The sequence below is a fragment of the Azolla caroliniana genome, unplaced genomic scaffold, assembly GCF_043228905.1.
Source record: "Azolla caroliniana isolate FFs.n. ecotype wild unplaced genomic scaffold, voAzoCaro1.0.p SCAF_14, whole genome shotgun sequence".
Classification (NCBI taxonomy): Eukaryota; Viridiplantae; Streptophyta; class Polypodiopsida; order Salviniales; family Salviniaceae; genus Azolla; species Azolla caroliniana.
The window spans coordinates 1,739,697-1,756,007 of NW_028230449.1; the positions used below are offsets into that span (position 1 = coordinate 1,739,697).

General features: G+C 44.0%; 1 protein-coding gene across 1 annotated transcript; it reads left to right on the forward strand.

The window, feature by feature from the left end:
- The first annotated feature begins 362 nt into the window (after positions 1 to 362).
- Positions 363 to 3,841, forward strand: LOC147855133 (uncharacterized). The gene is made up of 3 exons (XM_087330265.1): positions 363 to 1,567; positions 1,773 to 2,443; positions 2,597 to 3,841. The coding sequence occupies exons 1-3, from the start codon at positions 396 to 398 to the stop codon at positions 3,607 to 3,609; spliced, it is 2,856 nt and encodes a 951-aa protein (XP_087186391.1). The 5' UTR covers positions 363 to 395; the 3' UTR covers positions 3,610 to 3,841.
- The last annotated feature ends 12,470 nt before the right edge of the window (positions 3,842 to 16,311 follow it).

Sequence of the window (16,311 nt, forward strand, 5' to 3'; positions counted from 1 at the left end):
GTGTGAATAAACCCCAAAAAAAGAAAGATTAAAACCCCACTTTTTGGCTCCACAATATATATACGTGCACATGAACACACACCCCCACACATTCATTCATATTCTAAGTAGACATATTTATACACACACGTTCATTCATTGACATTCAAACACACACACACATATATATACAGACCTGCATATGCATTTCCTCATACATATACACACACACACACATACATGCATATATATATATATGTATATATGTATATATATATCATATACATATAGCATATGTGTGTGTGTACATATATATGCATATAAGCTACAAGCTCCATCTATGATATATTGTTGAAGAATCCCTTCAAGCTCTCTACTGTTTGTTTGTTTGTGTGTATTTAGAGATTCCATAATCTATGCATATGGGCCTAATGGCCACCCAAAAGAGTGGTTCAGATCAATATATCCTGGACTCGGTGCAAGTGTCGGAGCTATTGGTGGCCGGCAAGCCGGGCCGAAAGAGTGGTGGCAGGAATAAGGGGCGAGTGGTCGCGAGCCTAACATGCCTCCAATTCGTGTTCGCGATATATGCCACATTCTTGCTCTACTTCATGAGCCCAAATGTGGACTTGATCTCAGCAGATTTATACCATCACTCATGGGCATCTCACATTGCCCAGCAATGGAAAGGAATCCTGTCTTTCCCACTTGGCCACGGCCACGGACACGGACACGGACACGGACACGGACACACCCGCCGGCAACTCATCCATCTCTCCTCATTTATCTCTAACCATGATGATCTGCCAGTCTGTGAATATGAGACCATCCAATTTGAGCAGAAGAAGTCCAATGACACCAAAATGCTGGCCATCAAAAGGGAGCTTTTCAATGAAATCATGGAGTTCCAAGCGCGAAGCCGGGGCGCCGAAACCCTAGAGGAGCTCATGTCTCTCCCTTCTATATGGGGGGGTCTCGGCCAAGAAAAACAAACACTACCTAAGATCATTGTCATTCTTAACCACTTCAAGAGAAAGACACTTTGTGCGCAAATCGACGCGCTCAAGAACCAATCCATCCCATTCCATAGCGTCTGGGTCTTGGCCTTCGGTAGCTCTAACGAAGACTCGGATCGATTCCAAAGGATAGTGGAGAGCTACAATGATTCTCGCATAAGCTTCATGGGGTCGACACATGATCTCAAGTACTACGGAAGGTTCCAAGTCGCGCTCCAAGCCGAAGGGGCCGACTTCGTGTACATCCTCGATGATGACATGATCCCGGGGTACAAGGTATTGGAGATCCTCTCTCACATTAGTGGTACTGCTAAGTATAGCAATGCTGTGTTGGGGAGCATTGGAAGAGTGTTGCCATTTAGGCAGAAGGATTATAGCTTCCCGAGCTATCGGAAATTCGGGTCCAAGGAAGCGGGCATATACATTCCCGACCCCGCATATGACATAGTTGTGGATCGGATCGCGCAAGTCGATTTCCTATCTAGCTCCTGGTTCCTCCCCGCGGAGCTAGTGAAGACTATCTTCATCGAAACGCCCTTCACTTTCTCGACAGGAGAAGATCTTCACCTCAGGTAATGTGATGTGATACAATTCAAAAACATATAGTCTATCTTTCTCAGCTTATATGTATATATATCCTTAGGAAGAATTATGGGGCATGGATTGCTTTATTTCGGGTTTTGTGTTCGATCGATCCCTTCATTACATTGTCTAAAGTCGGAGCGCCATTTTCAAATTTATGTATATGAATGTTGTTTGCATATATGTCACGGTCAGCTATCAGCTCCAGAAGTATCGGGATGCCGGCTCTTTCGTGGTGCCGATTGACCCGAAAGACAAGGCGACATGGGGGGACAGCGAGCACCGGCTAGCCCAAATATCCGAGACAACGGTCATATTCAAAGATGTGGTTCAAGTGAGAGATGCTCAATGGTGGAGAGCTTTCTCGCGTGGCTATGTCACTCAATGGGCATCCATGTATCCTCAACAAATCGATGCTCTCATTTACGCGCACACGTTAGATGACATTGCTACTCTGGCACCACTCATCCAACGGTTCCGATCGACCCCTCTAAAGAAGGCATTCGTCGTGATTTCGGGGGGTACTCTTTGCCCATGTGAACAAGCCGCCACAAAGCTCGGATGGGCGCCTAGCTCTTGTCATGATAGGAGGTTCAAGATCTTCGACCTCGAGATCGGGTCAATCGCAAGATCTATGGCTTCTGATATATCTCTCATGCAAGAAGTGTATGCATCCATGAAGGGTCTTCTTCGGATCCATTCCCCCGCATTGGTGATCACGGTGGGGGATGTAGACAAACATGTCCGTGATGCCTTGTCTTTGGCCGTCTCCAAGCATGGCCAAAACACGTCATTGGTGCTCATACCACGCGATTCGGTCCCGCATTCAGTTTGGATGGCCGATGTCCGGCTGCCCGCACTCTATCGTACGATCTCTCTCGAATCCCAACCCATGTCATTGATTTTTGGAAGTTCACCTGAATCTTTGTTAGGTCATGAAAATGGGGCATAAGATTGATTTTGGTCTTGAAGCTGAATGTGGTCTTTTTTGTTTGTGTTTTTTGTCCTTAAAAATGCAGAATGGAGCAAGATGAGGGTTTCGGTGAACATCATCACCCAGAATAGGGTGAATTCGCTCAAAAGGCTGCTGAAATCGATCTCGAATGCATACTACCTCGGAGATTCCATCGCGCTTTCATTCAATATGGACAGCAAGGTCGATGACGAGACCCTCCTAACCATAAACGAATTCGAGTGGCCACATGGACCCAAGGTTGTGCGCCGAAGGGTCATTCAAGGGGGTCTAATCCGAGCCGTGAGCGAGAGCTGGTACCCCGCCTCGGATGATGATTTCGGGCTCCTTCTAGAGGACGACATCGAGGTGTCGCCCCTATACTACATGTGGATCAAATATGCCTTATTGGCCTACCATTATGACCCATCGATCTCGATCCCGGAGCTCAGCGCCATAGCCTTGTACACGCCGAAGCTTGTCGAGGTAGTGAAAGAGAGACCCAAGTGGAATGCCACCGATTTCTTCCGAAGTAACACGCCGTATCTTCATCAGTTGCCTTGTAGCTGGGGGTCGGTCTTCTTCCCCAAGCATTGGAGGGAGTTTTACAAATACATGGGGATGAGGTTCACCGAGGACGCGAAGGTGAACCCCGTGCAAATACCTAGGTCCAGGACTAATGGATGGCAAGCATCATGGAAGAAGTTTCTCATTGACATGATGTATTTGAGGGGATATGTGGCATTATACCCTAATTTCCCGAACCAGGCGAGCTTCTCGACCAACCACATGGAGCCGGGGGCACATATCAATGCGTCGGGGAATGTGCTGAAGCATAACAAGGAGGATTTCGAGGTGCCATTGCTTGAGGAAGACTTCTGGGATTTGCTGCCGCAACAGAAGATGCCGGCAGCTAACCGCCTTCCGGTCCTCAACCTATTCAATCACGGCACGTCTCTAAAAAGCCTTCGTGTCTCGGGGTCTACGCTCAAGCAAGATGTGATCGTGTGCGAGGACGGAGAGATTGTAACCGCCCATCAGGTGACCGGATCGCCCATCGGATGTACAAGATTCTCATGATGATCCCATCCCATTGTGGTCGGTGTGACTCCCACCATTCATTCCTTAATTCATTCCTTGTGTGTAACAATGGTGTGTGTGTTTTCGATCTTTAGATAGCATGTAGGCTCCTGGAGGCTCATGGATCATGAATGAAATCACTTGGGTACTCATGGAGGTACATATGTCAACAATATGTATTGTAATGAGCTTTGGCAATAACTGGAAAAGAAGAGCAAATTTATTTGATTAAGATCTGGCCTAAAAGCCTATGTTTGTAAAATGTGGGGGGGCTCTTATCTATGTTCTCTAATGATTGATGTCTAGTAGAATGATCATTGATCATGCGTCTTTGCTTCCATTCATTCACCTCTTCTTTGCTTGAGAAACAGTTTTTTATCAAATTGAAAGTTTGAATTTAAAAGAAAAGAAAAGAAGCTAGGAAATAGAGGAAGAAAGCAAAAGAAAAACCAGAAAAGCAAGAAAAAAAACAGAAAGCTCTCTCTTGTTAGTTTTTTTTTTTTGTATTATTTGTTCTTTAAATTCTCCCGCCTTCTCCAGCAGCAGCCTTGTGGACTCACACCACTACAAAAAGCAAAAAGCGAAAAGCAAAAAGCAAAAAAAGCAGCGCACTAAAAAAGGGAGAAAGAGAAGATTCATAATATGACAAGCAAAACCAATCCTTTGATTGCTTGCTGTGATAAGGCTGACAAGCAAAGCCTTTTGGATTAATGGCATATAAAAAGAGGGGGCTTTAATAAGACTGAGAAGCAATCCCTTATGGGATTAAAATGCATTGCTATATATATGTATATATGTATATGTATGTATGTATGTATAGGCTATAGATATATATAGGCTTGGAAGAGCAGAGCAGGCATCAATCATCCCACACCCACAAGCATGATGATTGAGGAGCGGAGCTGAGCTAAGCTAAGCTTAAGCTACAAGAGCTGTTCCACGAAGGAAGTGGATGCGAGGAGGCGGGGCAGCGGGGCGAGGAGGAAGCTCTGGAGCGAGGGCGCGTAGCGGGATTCGGGGTCGTAGAGGAATGCGGGTGGGGCGGACATCGTCAATGGCGGTGTGTCATCAAACAGCAGGATCTCATATCGGTGGAGTAGGGTGTCGTGTGGGGCCGGGGGCTGATAGGGGGCAAGGACACGCAGCACGCGGGCCGGGGCCGGGGTCCGGGCCCAGGACCTAGGGACTCCTGAGGATTCTTCCACCACAACCCAGTAGTGGATGTATATGAGAAGTGGGCCTACTGTGGCTCCGGCGAAGGGCTGAGACGCGGTCCTGTCGATCATCAGCACGCAGTAGCTCCTCCTCCTTCTCCTCCTCATCATCATCATCATGGATGTCCCACCAATTTGCGGCGAAGATGAAGATGAAGATGAAGATGAAGATGAGAATGAGAATGATGAAGATGATGATGATGATGATGATGCTGCCATGTTTTCCGAGGAGGAGGAAGAGTCGGTGGTGGCATCGTGGATGTAGATTTGGGGAGGGTTTCGGGTCTGCAATGCCGTGAGCCTCTCTCCTTCCGCCACATAGTGGTGTCCACCATCGTAAGAGACGGAGATGCTCATCGGTCCTCCTCCTGCACCACCGCCACTGCTACCTCCATAGCCATAGCCATAGGAAGAGGAGGAAGCAGCCATGCTCGGTTTCTCAAATTTGTCTGCTGTTTTATATGGCATCAAATCCAAGCAATTGCTTGAGCTGAAGCAAAAGGAAGTGAGCAGACAACTAGATCTGTATGTATCTGTATGTATGTATGTATGTATATTGCCACTCTGTGTGTGAGAGAGTGTTTGCGTTTTGGTCTCAAAGAAAAGAAAGCAACTTAGAGAGAAGAGCATTGTTGGTAGGGCTCAAATCATAAAAGCAACACCATTGACTACGTTCCTCTACTAGTATCAACAAGAAGATAATTGTATCCTATCACAATGGTGTATGTACCTACTAAAGCTACTTCCCAACAACTGTCACCACACAATGACATCAAATAACTAGTTGGGTGAGAAATAACATGATGTCGTGCTCAACCATTTCCATATGAGCATGTATTTGTATGTAATAGTTTCATATTGTATAGTCTAGCATGTATTTGTATTCAATCTTTGAACTTGTATAAATATTTGTAACCTCCTTAGTCCTTTTTAAGGGATTTAACACCAGTCATTGACATATCAATCTAGTATTCTCGTTTCGCCCCATCTTGTCTCCTTTAGTTTTATCTTTGTCTTCATGCTCTTGTGTCATTCCCAGCTTCTTAAGTTCTATGCTCTTAGCCCCATCATCCATGCTCCGTCCCAATCTGCACTTGGTGTGTCCTTGACAGCAACTTACATCAAATAACCAAAGGATTGCCTTGATAGGATAGCTAAGTCAAGAGTCTTGCCCAATGATGTCTAGCCATAGGCAACTTTTAAATATGAGAGTTTGAAAAGGACCTTTTAAGATTTTATTGTCTTTTAGAACAAATAACTAATTTTGTTAACCATTACAAGGACAAGCAATGATATCCTTAAAAAGCGCACAACATTATAATTTATATAACCTAAAAAAGGTTTCGGGATACTCAGAAAAAATGGAATTATTAAACTATTACGTATAGCAATAGACAAATTGCTTATAAGTCAAAGTGAATATATATATATATATATAGAGAGAGAGAGAGAGAGAGAAATTGCACATAAGACAAATTGCTACAAAAGGTTTGAAAGACAGGTTTATGATGTGTATGCATTAGGTGCCTTGAAATCGATAAACTACTTCATACCTTTATCTTTCCAAATGGATACACATCTTTTATGTATTCCTTCTATGATTGGCCTTTGCAAAGTGAAAATCAATTCTACATGTGTGGAAAATTCTAGATGTTTTCGGTATCGTATCTTTAAGGGCAACATTTTATATACAAAGCAGACCCTAAACTCAATGTAGGGATAATGAGGAGCTACATCTGAACCAAATGTAGTAAAACACTCCAACTTTTTGCTTTGTTTTAAAGGTACTTACTCTTTTTGGTCACGTCGATAGGAAAAAGAGGGAATATCCAGAGAAAAGTGTGCATATTATATGAACAATCTTTACGGTCTCAAATGATACACATACATCAGCTACAACATAAAGTTAAAACGTAGCCAGTACAATAAAGAACAATGGTCACACTTTAACATCATTTGATTCCTTAATTAGTGAACACATACAAGTTCTCAAGATTTGAAACATTGGCATATACTTTTTATACATTCAAATTCCACCCTTTTATGCTTGAGATGCACGTACATATCTTTATCCATCAGCAACATTCCTCTTCATAGGAAAAACCCACATACAAGCACCCCACTTGTGTGCTAGACATGCAAATGGTAAAAGAGCACAATATTGTGTAAATGATGCTTGAGATGCACTCGGATATCACCTATATTTCTCTATTGCCCTTCTCGTTTTGGTGAAAACCACATTAAGGTTAATCACAAAGGTCTCCTTTTTCTTTTATCTCTCATATTTCCCCAAATTTCTTCAGCACCAGTTCACTTTGCCATTAGGCCGGTCTACTCTAGGCATTGCAAAGACCCTCGCTCAAGAAAGACCCTCATGCTTGGAGGGAATTTGTAAGAGAACTGTGACGATTGTTTTCAATAACTATTACCAATCTTACTTAAACATTTGCGCAATGTTAGACCTATAATATTAATTAAGTGCCTTCTAAATGAAGGTTCAATGCAAAACTTTGATTTAAGGATAGAGTGAACAATGTTTCCACGTGATCCTTCAAACTCTTTAAGACTTCCTTTCAGTGGTCTTCCTAGTTTACTACAATTCAATCGGGATAGAAAGAGTGGTTTATTGGGGTATACTAAATGATTGAAGCCCTAATGCACGATAATCAATAATATTTTATGTTTGAAATGCTCAGAATTACAAGGTAAAGTGAAGGACATAGATTTGCAAATACAACACATGCAAAAAGAAAGAGAAAGTTTATGTAAAAGGTCAATTATATTAAGGAAACTTTGTTTTGTGCTAGAGAGTGCAATAAAACATTATTTTCTCTTACTCAACTTGCATCATGTGGTGATGGTAAAGGAAGCGAAGGATCATGGTAATCGAGGAATAATTTTATTTTCATCTATTCTGCAAAATATTCATTAGGATGCAATAGTTCTTCAATACATTATTAAGGGTGAAAGCCAACTAAGATGCATATACCATTGGCCAAAGTTTCTGTATGCAGTGGCCTAGATGTTAAACAAGCTAAATATAAATAATAATGGTCAAAGTTATCTCCCACTTTGTTGCATGATTCTATGAAGTGTTGAGGTTCTCCACAAAACCCAATAAAAAAAACATTGGAGACACCAACCAGAAAGACCCTCCATCAAGGCGAAGACCCACTCAAAGAAGAAGATCACATGAGTAGTTTTGAGAGGGACTCAACCTCTAACGGAATTTCTTTCGTTGTGCATCTTGATTATATAAAGAGGTGAATGAAATGGATGGTGAGTAGATGGGGTTGTTCTCTCTTTGGCATGAGGCTCCACATTTGCAACTTGATGGAGATATAAAGAAACTTCTTCAACAAATTATGAGACAAAGTTGGGACAACCTTGGTGTGTATTTGCAATATACCTACGATAAGGTGGGATAGATGTCAATTGCAAAAACGTTTTTCTGCGAGGTACTAGAAGTATTGGCCCATGTTTCAACTCAAAGGAAAAAACTTCTATGTTTGGGTAAAGGAAGAAACTACAACCAAGTTTAGATATTTGATCAACGAGTCTCTAGTATAATGAGCATGCAAATATATTGCTTAGTTTTTGTTGAGAGATCAAGCTCAACTTAGTTTAGTTAGTTTGTTAACCATGTAACTTCGTAGTTACCTAAATAGAATCTAGTTAGAAGTGTTGACTATAACGCTGATTGCTCCCTCGTATATCGTTTTGTGCTAACTTGTAGGTTAAGGAAATGATAATTCATGTGGGTATGACAAAGATACAACTATTTTATTATTCTTGAAGTTTAACTTCACAATTCAATTATACAACTTTGTGCAATTGGTTAGAATTATGAGAGTGACCTTAACATATATATTCAGCAACACAAGATCTTTAATCCTAGCTAAACTCTAGGACTCCCTTGTCCGCACAACATAGCAAGAAACTCAATGTTGTTCAGAATTTGCATTTTATGCTCTCAATTCATTGATAGTGGACACTCTCTCCAATTATTTGTGCATTAATAATACTACCGATTATAGTTTTTTTCCTATCATCGCAGTGAAAGCTTTTGTACTATTCGTGTGCATTGTACACCGCTCTTTGATCTCCACACGAATCAAACTCGTGGCCATGTTTGGAATGATGGTTCTAGTTAATGCCAATGTAGGAAAAGGGACAAATACTTACAATGAAGTGCATGAGAAAAGCCCTTGTAATGAAGAGTATAATAGTTAACAAAATTGACATAGATTTGGAACTAGAGGTTGTCGTGAAGATGTTTGGCTATGGTGAGAAATCATGTGAACAAGGTCGAAAGTGTGAATATGCAACGTGCATGCACACAAAGGCAATTATTTGTGCACATGCAAAAATAAAATGGAAAATGAAGGGTGCAAAGGAGGCATAGAAAATCGTGGGGGTGAAAACTAAGAGAGAGGAGAGAGAAGGAGACAAACTGTGTAATTTTAGATATAGAATTAAATTTTTATATATAAGAGAGCGTTAATGGCTTAGTGGTTAGAGCCATTGACCTCTATTTAGAGTTACAAAGTTTGAATCCAATCTGACAGTACAATGTAATTTAAGTAGACTTACTCCTTTTAGCATTAAATACAAATGTGGCGCCCCTCCTTTTTTTCCTATAAAAGGAGATCGAGGGGGCTCATTTTAAAAAGACTTTTTGGGGGGAGGAGGAGTCAATCGTCATTTTTATTTCAAGGGCTCTTCATCTTCATCTTCACCATTTTTGGGGGAAACAATTGCTCTTCCTAAGCTCATACCCCTTCATCCCCTCTTCATCACGTGCTCGTCTTCTTCGTGTTGGTGGTCGTATGCTCGTCATTGCTCGTGTGCTTGCGAGTTCGTGGTGCTCGTGCTACTCGTCTTCTTGGTGTTCGAGTGCTCGTGCTCGATAGTCGACGCTCGGTGCTAGTCTTTCGGTATTTGTCATCTTCGTCTTCGCTTGCACGTGCGCTCACGTGTTCGGTTTTCGCTACTCGACTACATCTTCCTCCCCCATCCCATAAGATCCTTCCATCTTTTTTCAATTTTTTTCTCCAAACACGTGTTCGAGCTTGTGTTTTGCTCGTTGAGTCCCGTCCATTCTAATCTCTTGATTGGCACTTAAGCCGTATAATGAAAATGTGTGTTGCTTCCTCCATCCAATAATTTGTGTTTTTGTTCTCGTCCCCTTCCGTGTACGTTCGACCGTATTGTGACGAGGGAGTGTTTCAGGCATGCCCATGCACCTCTCCTCATCATAAAGGCCTACGTGCATTCGTGTGTGTGTGTTTTGTGTCTTCCTTGTACGTTCAGTCATCTTGTGACGAGGGAGTGTTTCGGGCGTGCCCATGCACCTCCCTCATAAAGGCGTACGAGCATTCGTGTGTGTGTTTTGTGTCTTCCTTGTATGTCCGACCGTCTTGTGATGAGGGAGCGTTTCGGGCGTGCCCATGCACCTCTCCTCCTCCTAATGGCGTACGTGCATTCATGTGTGTGTGTGTTTTGTGTCTTCCTTGTACGTTCGACCGTCTTGTGACGAGGGAGCGTTTTGGGCATGCCCATGCACTTCTCCTCATAAAGGTGTACGAGCATTCATGTGTGTGTTTTGTGTCTTTTTGTATGTCCGACCGTCTTGTGACGAGGGAGAGTTTCGGGCGTGCTCATGCACCTCTCGTCCTCATAAAGGTGTGTGGGCATTCGTGAATGTGTGTTATTCCTTTCCTTGTGTGTTCACGCGTCTTGTGACGAGGGAGCAATTTGGTTCCAAGCGCTTGATAGGTGTTCCAAAGCATCTCTCCTCCTCAAGGTGTTTGGACTTTTGTGTTGTGTTCACGTCCCCTTTCCTTGTACATTCGCCTTGTGTGCTTGTCTTTCCTTGTGCACCCTCACCCTCACTAAGTATCAAAGAAAGCCACTAGCTCCACAAAGGGGGGTAACGAGCCCTTGCTTGGCAAGTAGTCTTCGTCGACAAGCAAACCTCGGGTCTTCTTCACCCCTTCTTACTCCCTAGTTCGAGACCCCCGTGGTTCCGCCCAAGTAACACACACGCTGAAACTTCGTGACATGTACGCAAGCATGGACAACATGTTTACTATATTCATTTTTCGTTTTTTAGCTTGATAATTTTCACATCTTAAATGTATCTATGTTACAGTTTTAACTATTGAAGAGCATAAACTAGAAGCTCTAAAGAAAACAAATGCTATGTGAAAACCATTTACTCAAGAAAAGAAGCATGTGTGTGTGTGCACAAGGTCTTGATTATTCTCCTATAGTTGTTTCTTGTTTTTTCAATTTTAAACTATTAAAGAGCATCTACTAGAATTCTTAAAGAAAAAATGAATGCAATACGAGAACCGTATAGTTAGGGAAAGAAACACGTGTACGTGTGCAAATGGTGGTTCCATTATTCTCAATTTTTTGATGATGGATGATGGGGCATGTTGAATGTAGCTTTCTTCATGATAACATTGCTTATGCTCATGAAGCAGTCTTCAAAATCACCAATGTTGCTCCCTACTAAGACACCGCAAAAAAACAATATTATCGATGCATATGTAGAAATCTAGATGACATCCTTGCTTCATGTAGATGCTAGCCTTGAAGTTCATGTATATCGTAGCCCCAAGCCCCCATGTATATTCTACTCCTAAAGACTATTTATAGGCTACCCTTGAAATCCTTGTGAGGGGTGATACCTCAAAAGTCCATTCAAATACCATCCCCTAAAGTCCATTCAAATGCTATTTTTTTGTCCATTTAAATGTATCCCCAATATCCATAATGATGCCACCCCTAAACCCTTATTAAATATATTGTGCATAAATTCATCGTTAAAGATGCTACCCATGGGAGAACTTGTTGGTAGTAGTCCGTGGCCAGTATGACCATAAGCATGGTTCCCCAGAGATTGTGAACAAGAGAAGGAAGAAGCTTCTTCACTTATGGAAAAAATTGCCCCTATTTACAGAGTCAACTCAAGGGCCTCAATGGCACTATCGACTTCCATGGACCCTTTCTTGAATATCAATAATTCATGGCAGTGTACATCAACAAATTCCAAAACCTTCTACAAAGTCCTATCTTTGGTCTTAGGATTATTGTACACCACCGTACATAAAAAGTTGTAAGCTTCTGGGCAGACAAGTTCAAGTTGTAGCCTTCGGGAGTTTTTTCTTAATACTATTAACGAAAAAATTTGAAGAGAAAAAAAATGCTAACCTTGCAAGCCAAGTTTGGTTGGTTCTCTATTCTATGTGGGTATCCGTTTGTAGAGACGAAGATCGACTCAAGGTTGTGGCCTTTTGAGACTTGTCTAAACATGGTGGTAGTGATTTTGTTTGGAGTTTGAGGGCTCTCGTGGACAAAATCGGACTTGTCTAAACTGGACAAAATCGATGCCACGATATGGGAGGTGATGCACATGAAGACAACGACGTACATACGGTGCTTCATCGACATGAGTCTATACAACAACTTCAATGAAGAGAACCAGAAGGTCAACACGTTGTACCTGATTAATGCTCGGTTATGCCCGGAAGAAGTGAATGTGGCTTCCGACACTGCCGGTGAGCTATGGCACAAGAGACTGTGTCACATGAGTGTGAAGGGGATGAAGAGGCTTGCCGATGACAACCTCATTCTGGTGAAGAACGTGCATCTTGAGAGGTGCACCGACAGCATAGTTGGTAAGCAAAACCGGACCTCCTTCCAATCAAGGCCACCGATGAGACGTAATGCACCATTGGAGTTGGTGCATACCGATGTGTGTCAAGTGGACACGAAGTCCCATGCCGGAGCGTAGTACTTCGTGACGTTCATAGATGACCACAGGAGGAGGCTGTGGGCCACACCGTTGAAGACGAAGGATCAGGTGTTATCCGTCTTCAAGGAGCTCCACGCAAGAGTGGAAAGAGAAACTAGACGGAAGCTGAAGGCGGTTCGAGTAGATAACGGAGGGGAATACCGGGAACAGTTCGAAAAGTACTGCCGCTCGAAGGGAATCCGGCTCGAATTTACCGTGCCGAAGACGCCGGAACTATATGGGCTAGCTGAGAGGATGAACCGAACCTTAATGGAGAGGGTCCAGAGTATGCTAGCACATGCTAAACTACCCAAGACGTTTTGGGCTGAGGCGCTATCGACAACGACGTATGTGATAAACAGATCACCCTCAGTGCCCTTGGATGGAGACACGCCGCAAAAGGTGTGGACTGGTAAGGAAGTGTCCTACCGGCATTTGAAGGTGTTCGGGTGTCTCGCGTACGTGCATGTTGCTTTGGACTTCGGCACCGTTGAAATAGTTCACTCGCTCGATTACCCCCTTGACGGCTTGTTGGGCTTCATTTCGTCTTTTCCCTTCTCTCAGAAACTCCATCATCCTTTTTGACATTGCCTCCATGAGATATTCATCATCCATCTTCATCCTCCCCTGCTGCTCTTCACGTCGGGTTCACCAAATGATGTCGTGAAGATCCGCGCATGCGTGTGCTACTTGAGTGACCACCGGGGTCTTGGACTAGGGTGGACGTTCACGGAATTATCGAAGAGATGACGATCAATGTAAGATTGGATGAAATTTGTTCACTTGAGAAGAAGAAAGATATGAAGAAGATAAAGATAATTATATTGATGATAGTGGTGTTGGTGATATCACATATTGAGCCCCCCTTACACAAGCCCAACTAGAGGCTTTTATAGGTCTTTCCATGCTTGTGACATGCACAAAACCATGGGCTAAAACCATGGTTTTGTGCACATGGTTTTGCTTATGATATGCACAAACCATGGGTTTAGAACCATGGTTTTGTGCATATGGTTTTCTATGGTTGTTTTGTCTACAATTCGTATATGAAAAGGAAATACATAAAATCTACACTATGATAGTTGTTCTAGTGGTAAGGCAAACATCTTGTATCTTAGAGGTGCAAGGTTCAAACCTTGCTTGCACCCCTCTGTATGAACTCAAGTGCCACTAGGCCTTAGGCTTATTTGCTAAGTGCATGTGCAATGTTGCACATCCTTGGTTTATTCGTCTCACTCGGTTTCACACCGTAGCCGAAAATCGTCACGACAACGCGAAAGTGGAAAGAGAAACTGGCCGGAAGCTGGAGGAGGTTTGAGCAGATAACGGAGGCAAATATCGGGGGCAGTTTGAGGAGTACTGCCGCTCGAATTTATCGTGCCGAAGACGCCGGAACTAAACGGGCTGGCCGAGAGGATGAACTGGACCATAATGGAGAGGGTCCGGAGTATGCTGGCATATGCAAAGCTACCCAAGACGTCTTGGGCGGTATGTCATAAACAGATCACCCTCGGTGCCCTTGGATGGAGACACACCACAGAGAGTATGGACCGGTAAGGAAGTGTCTTACTGGCACCTGAAGGTGTTCGGGTGTCTCGCGTACGTGCATGTTGCTAAGGACCAGAGAGGAAAGTTGGATCCAAAGACCTAGCCATGCATATTCCTCGGATACGGCGGCTACCAAGTGTGGGACCTGGTCGACAAGAAAGTATTCCGGAGTTGAGATATTATCTTCATGGAGGACAAGACCCTTGTCAACTGGGAGTCAGAGAAGAAGATAATGAACTCTGAATAGGCCGGAAAGGACCGGTTTGATGAGATGCAAACCCAACCGGCAAAGAGCCGGTTAACACTCGAAGAACCGGCCGGTTACGGAGAGGACACCGAACCGGCAAAAGAAGCAGAGGAAGCAGAAACCGGAACCGGCCAAGATCTCGAATCGGATTCGGATGAAGAACAAACAAAGGAGCTGGTTGCCGGAAACCAAGGACGCAGATATCCTCTCACAGAGAGAAGGGCCGCCCGGAGATTTCCGGATCCAGAGCATGTACTACTAACCGATGAGGGGGAGCCGGAAAGCTTCGAAGAAGCTAAGAGAGACACCCACAGTCAGAAGTGGTTGAGTGCCATGCAGGACGAGATGGATTCCCTGCATGAGAACCACATGTATGAATTGGTGGAGTTGCCAAAAGGAAAGAGGGCACTCCGAAACAAGTGGGTGTACAAGCTGAAACCGGGAGATGCCGGCAACCCCCCAAGATACAAAGCCAGAATCATGGTGAAGGGGTTCCAGCAGAAGAAGGGCATTGACTTCGACGAGATATTTGCCCCAGTAGTAAAGATGACTTCCCTACGGACGGTGCTGAGCATAGCGGTAACCATGGACCTCGAGGTAGAGCAGTTAGACGTGAAGACGACATTCCTCCACGGCGACCTCGAAGAGGAGATCTACATGCAGCAACCGGAGGGATTTGTGAAGAAAGGGAAGGAGCACCTGGTTTGCCAGTTCAAGAAGAGCCTCTACGGTTTGAAGCAGGCTCCCCGGAAATGGTACCGGAAGTTTGACTCCTTCATGACCGATCAAGCGTACCACAAGATGCAGGCCGATCACTGCATATTTGTGAAGAAGTTCAAAGGTGGAGACTTCCTGATACTCCTCTTGTACGTGGACGACATGCTGATCGTCGGACGAGACCAAGTGAAGATACAGATGCTGAAGAAGGCCCTGAACCGAACCCTAAACCCTTAAAGACTTGGGTCCGGTAAGACAGATGTTGGGGATGCATATCATCTGGGACCGGTCGACGAAGCAATTGTGGCTATCACAAGAGAAGTACGTGATAAAGGTGCTTCAGCGGTTCAACATGTCAGATGCGAAACCGGTCGGATCGACACTCTCGGCAAACTACAGGTTATCCGGTAAGCAAAGCCTGAAGACGAAGGCAGAGAAGGCGGATATGATGAAGATACCATATGCCTCTGCCGTCGGGAGCTTAATGTATGCAATGATGTGTACCCGACCAGATATCGGATACGCAATCGGAGTGGTGAGCCGGTTTATGAGCAATCCCGGCAAGGAGCACTAGAATGTGGTAAAATGGATACTCCGGTACTTGAAAGGCACCTCAAGTATGTGTCTCCGATTCGGCTCCGGTAAATCCCAACTTGACGGTTTCACCGATTTAGATATGTAGGCTGATGCGGATACTAGCTGGTCAACATCGGGATATGTTATGACATATGCAGGGGGAGCGGTTTTGTGGCAGTCGAGGCTGCAGAAGACAGTTGCATTGTCAACCATGGAGGCGGAGTACATGGCGGCTATGGAAGCTGGCAAGGAAATACTATGAATGAAGGACTTCATTGAAGAGCTAGGGATCCGGCAAGAGGAATACCGACTCTATTGCGACAATCAAAGTGCCATCCACCTTGCGAAGAACATGGCGTATCATTCCAAGACGAAGCACATCCAGTGGATGTACCACTGGATCCAGGAGTGAGTGGAAAATCGAGAGTTCATGCTGATGAAGATCCACATAGAGGAGAATGGGTCAGATACGTTGACCAAGGTGCTGACGCCCAACAAGCTGGACGCATGTCAGAAGTGAATTGGACTAACCAGACATCCCATGCCGGAGTGAAGGGGGAGTTTCTTAGGATCTCGGTCCCTCCAGATGGGATGAT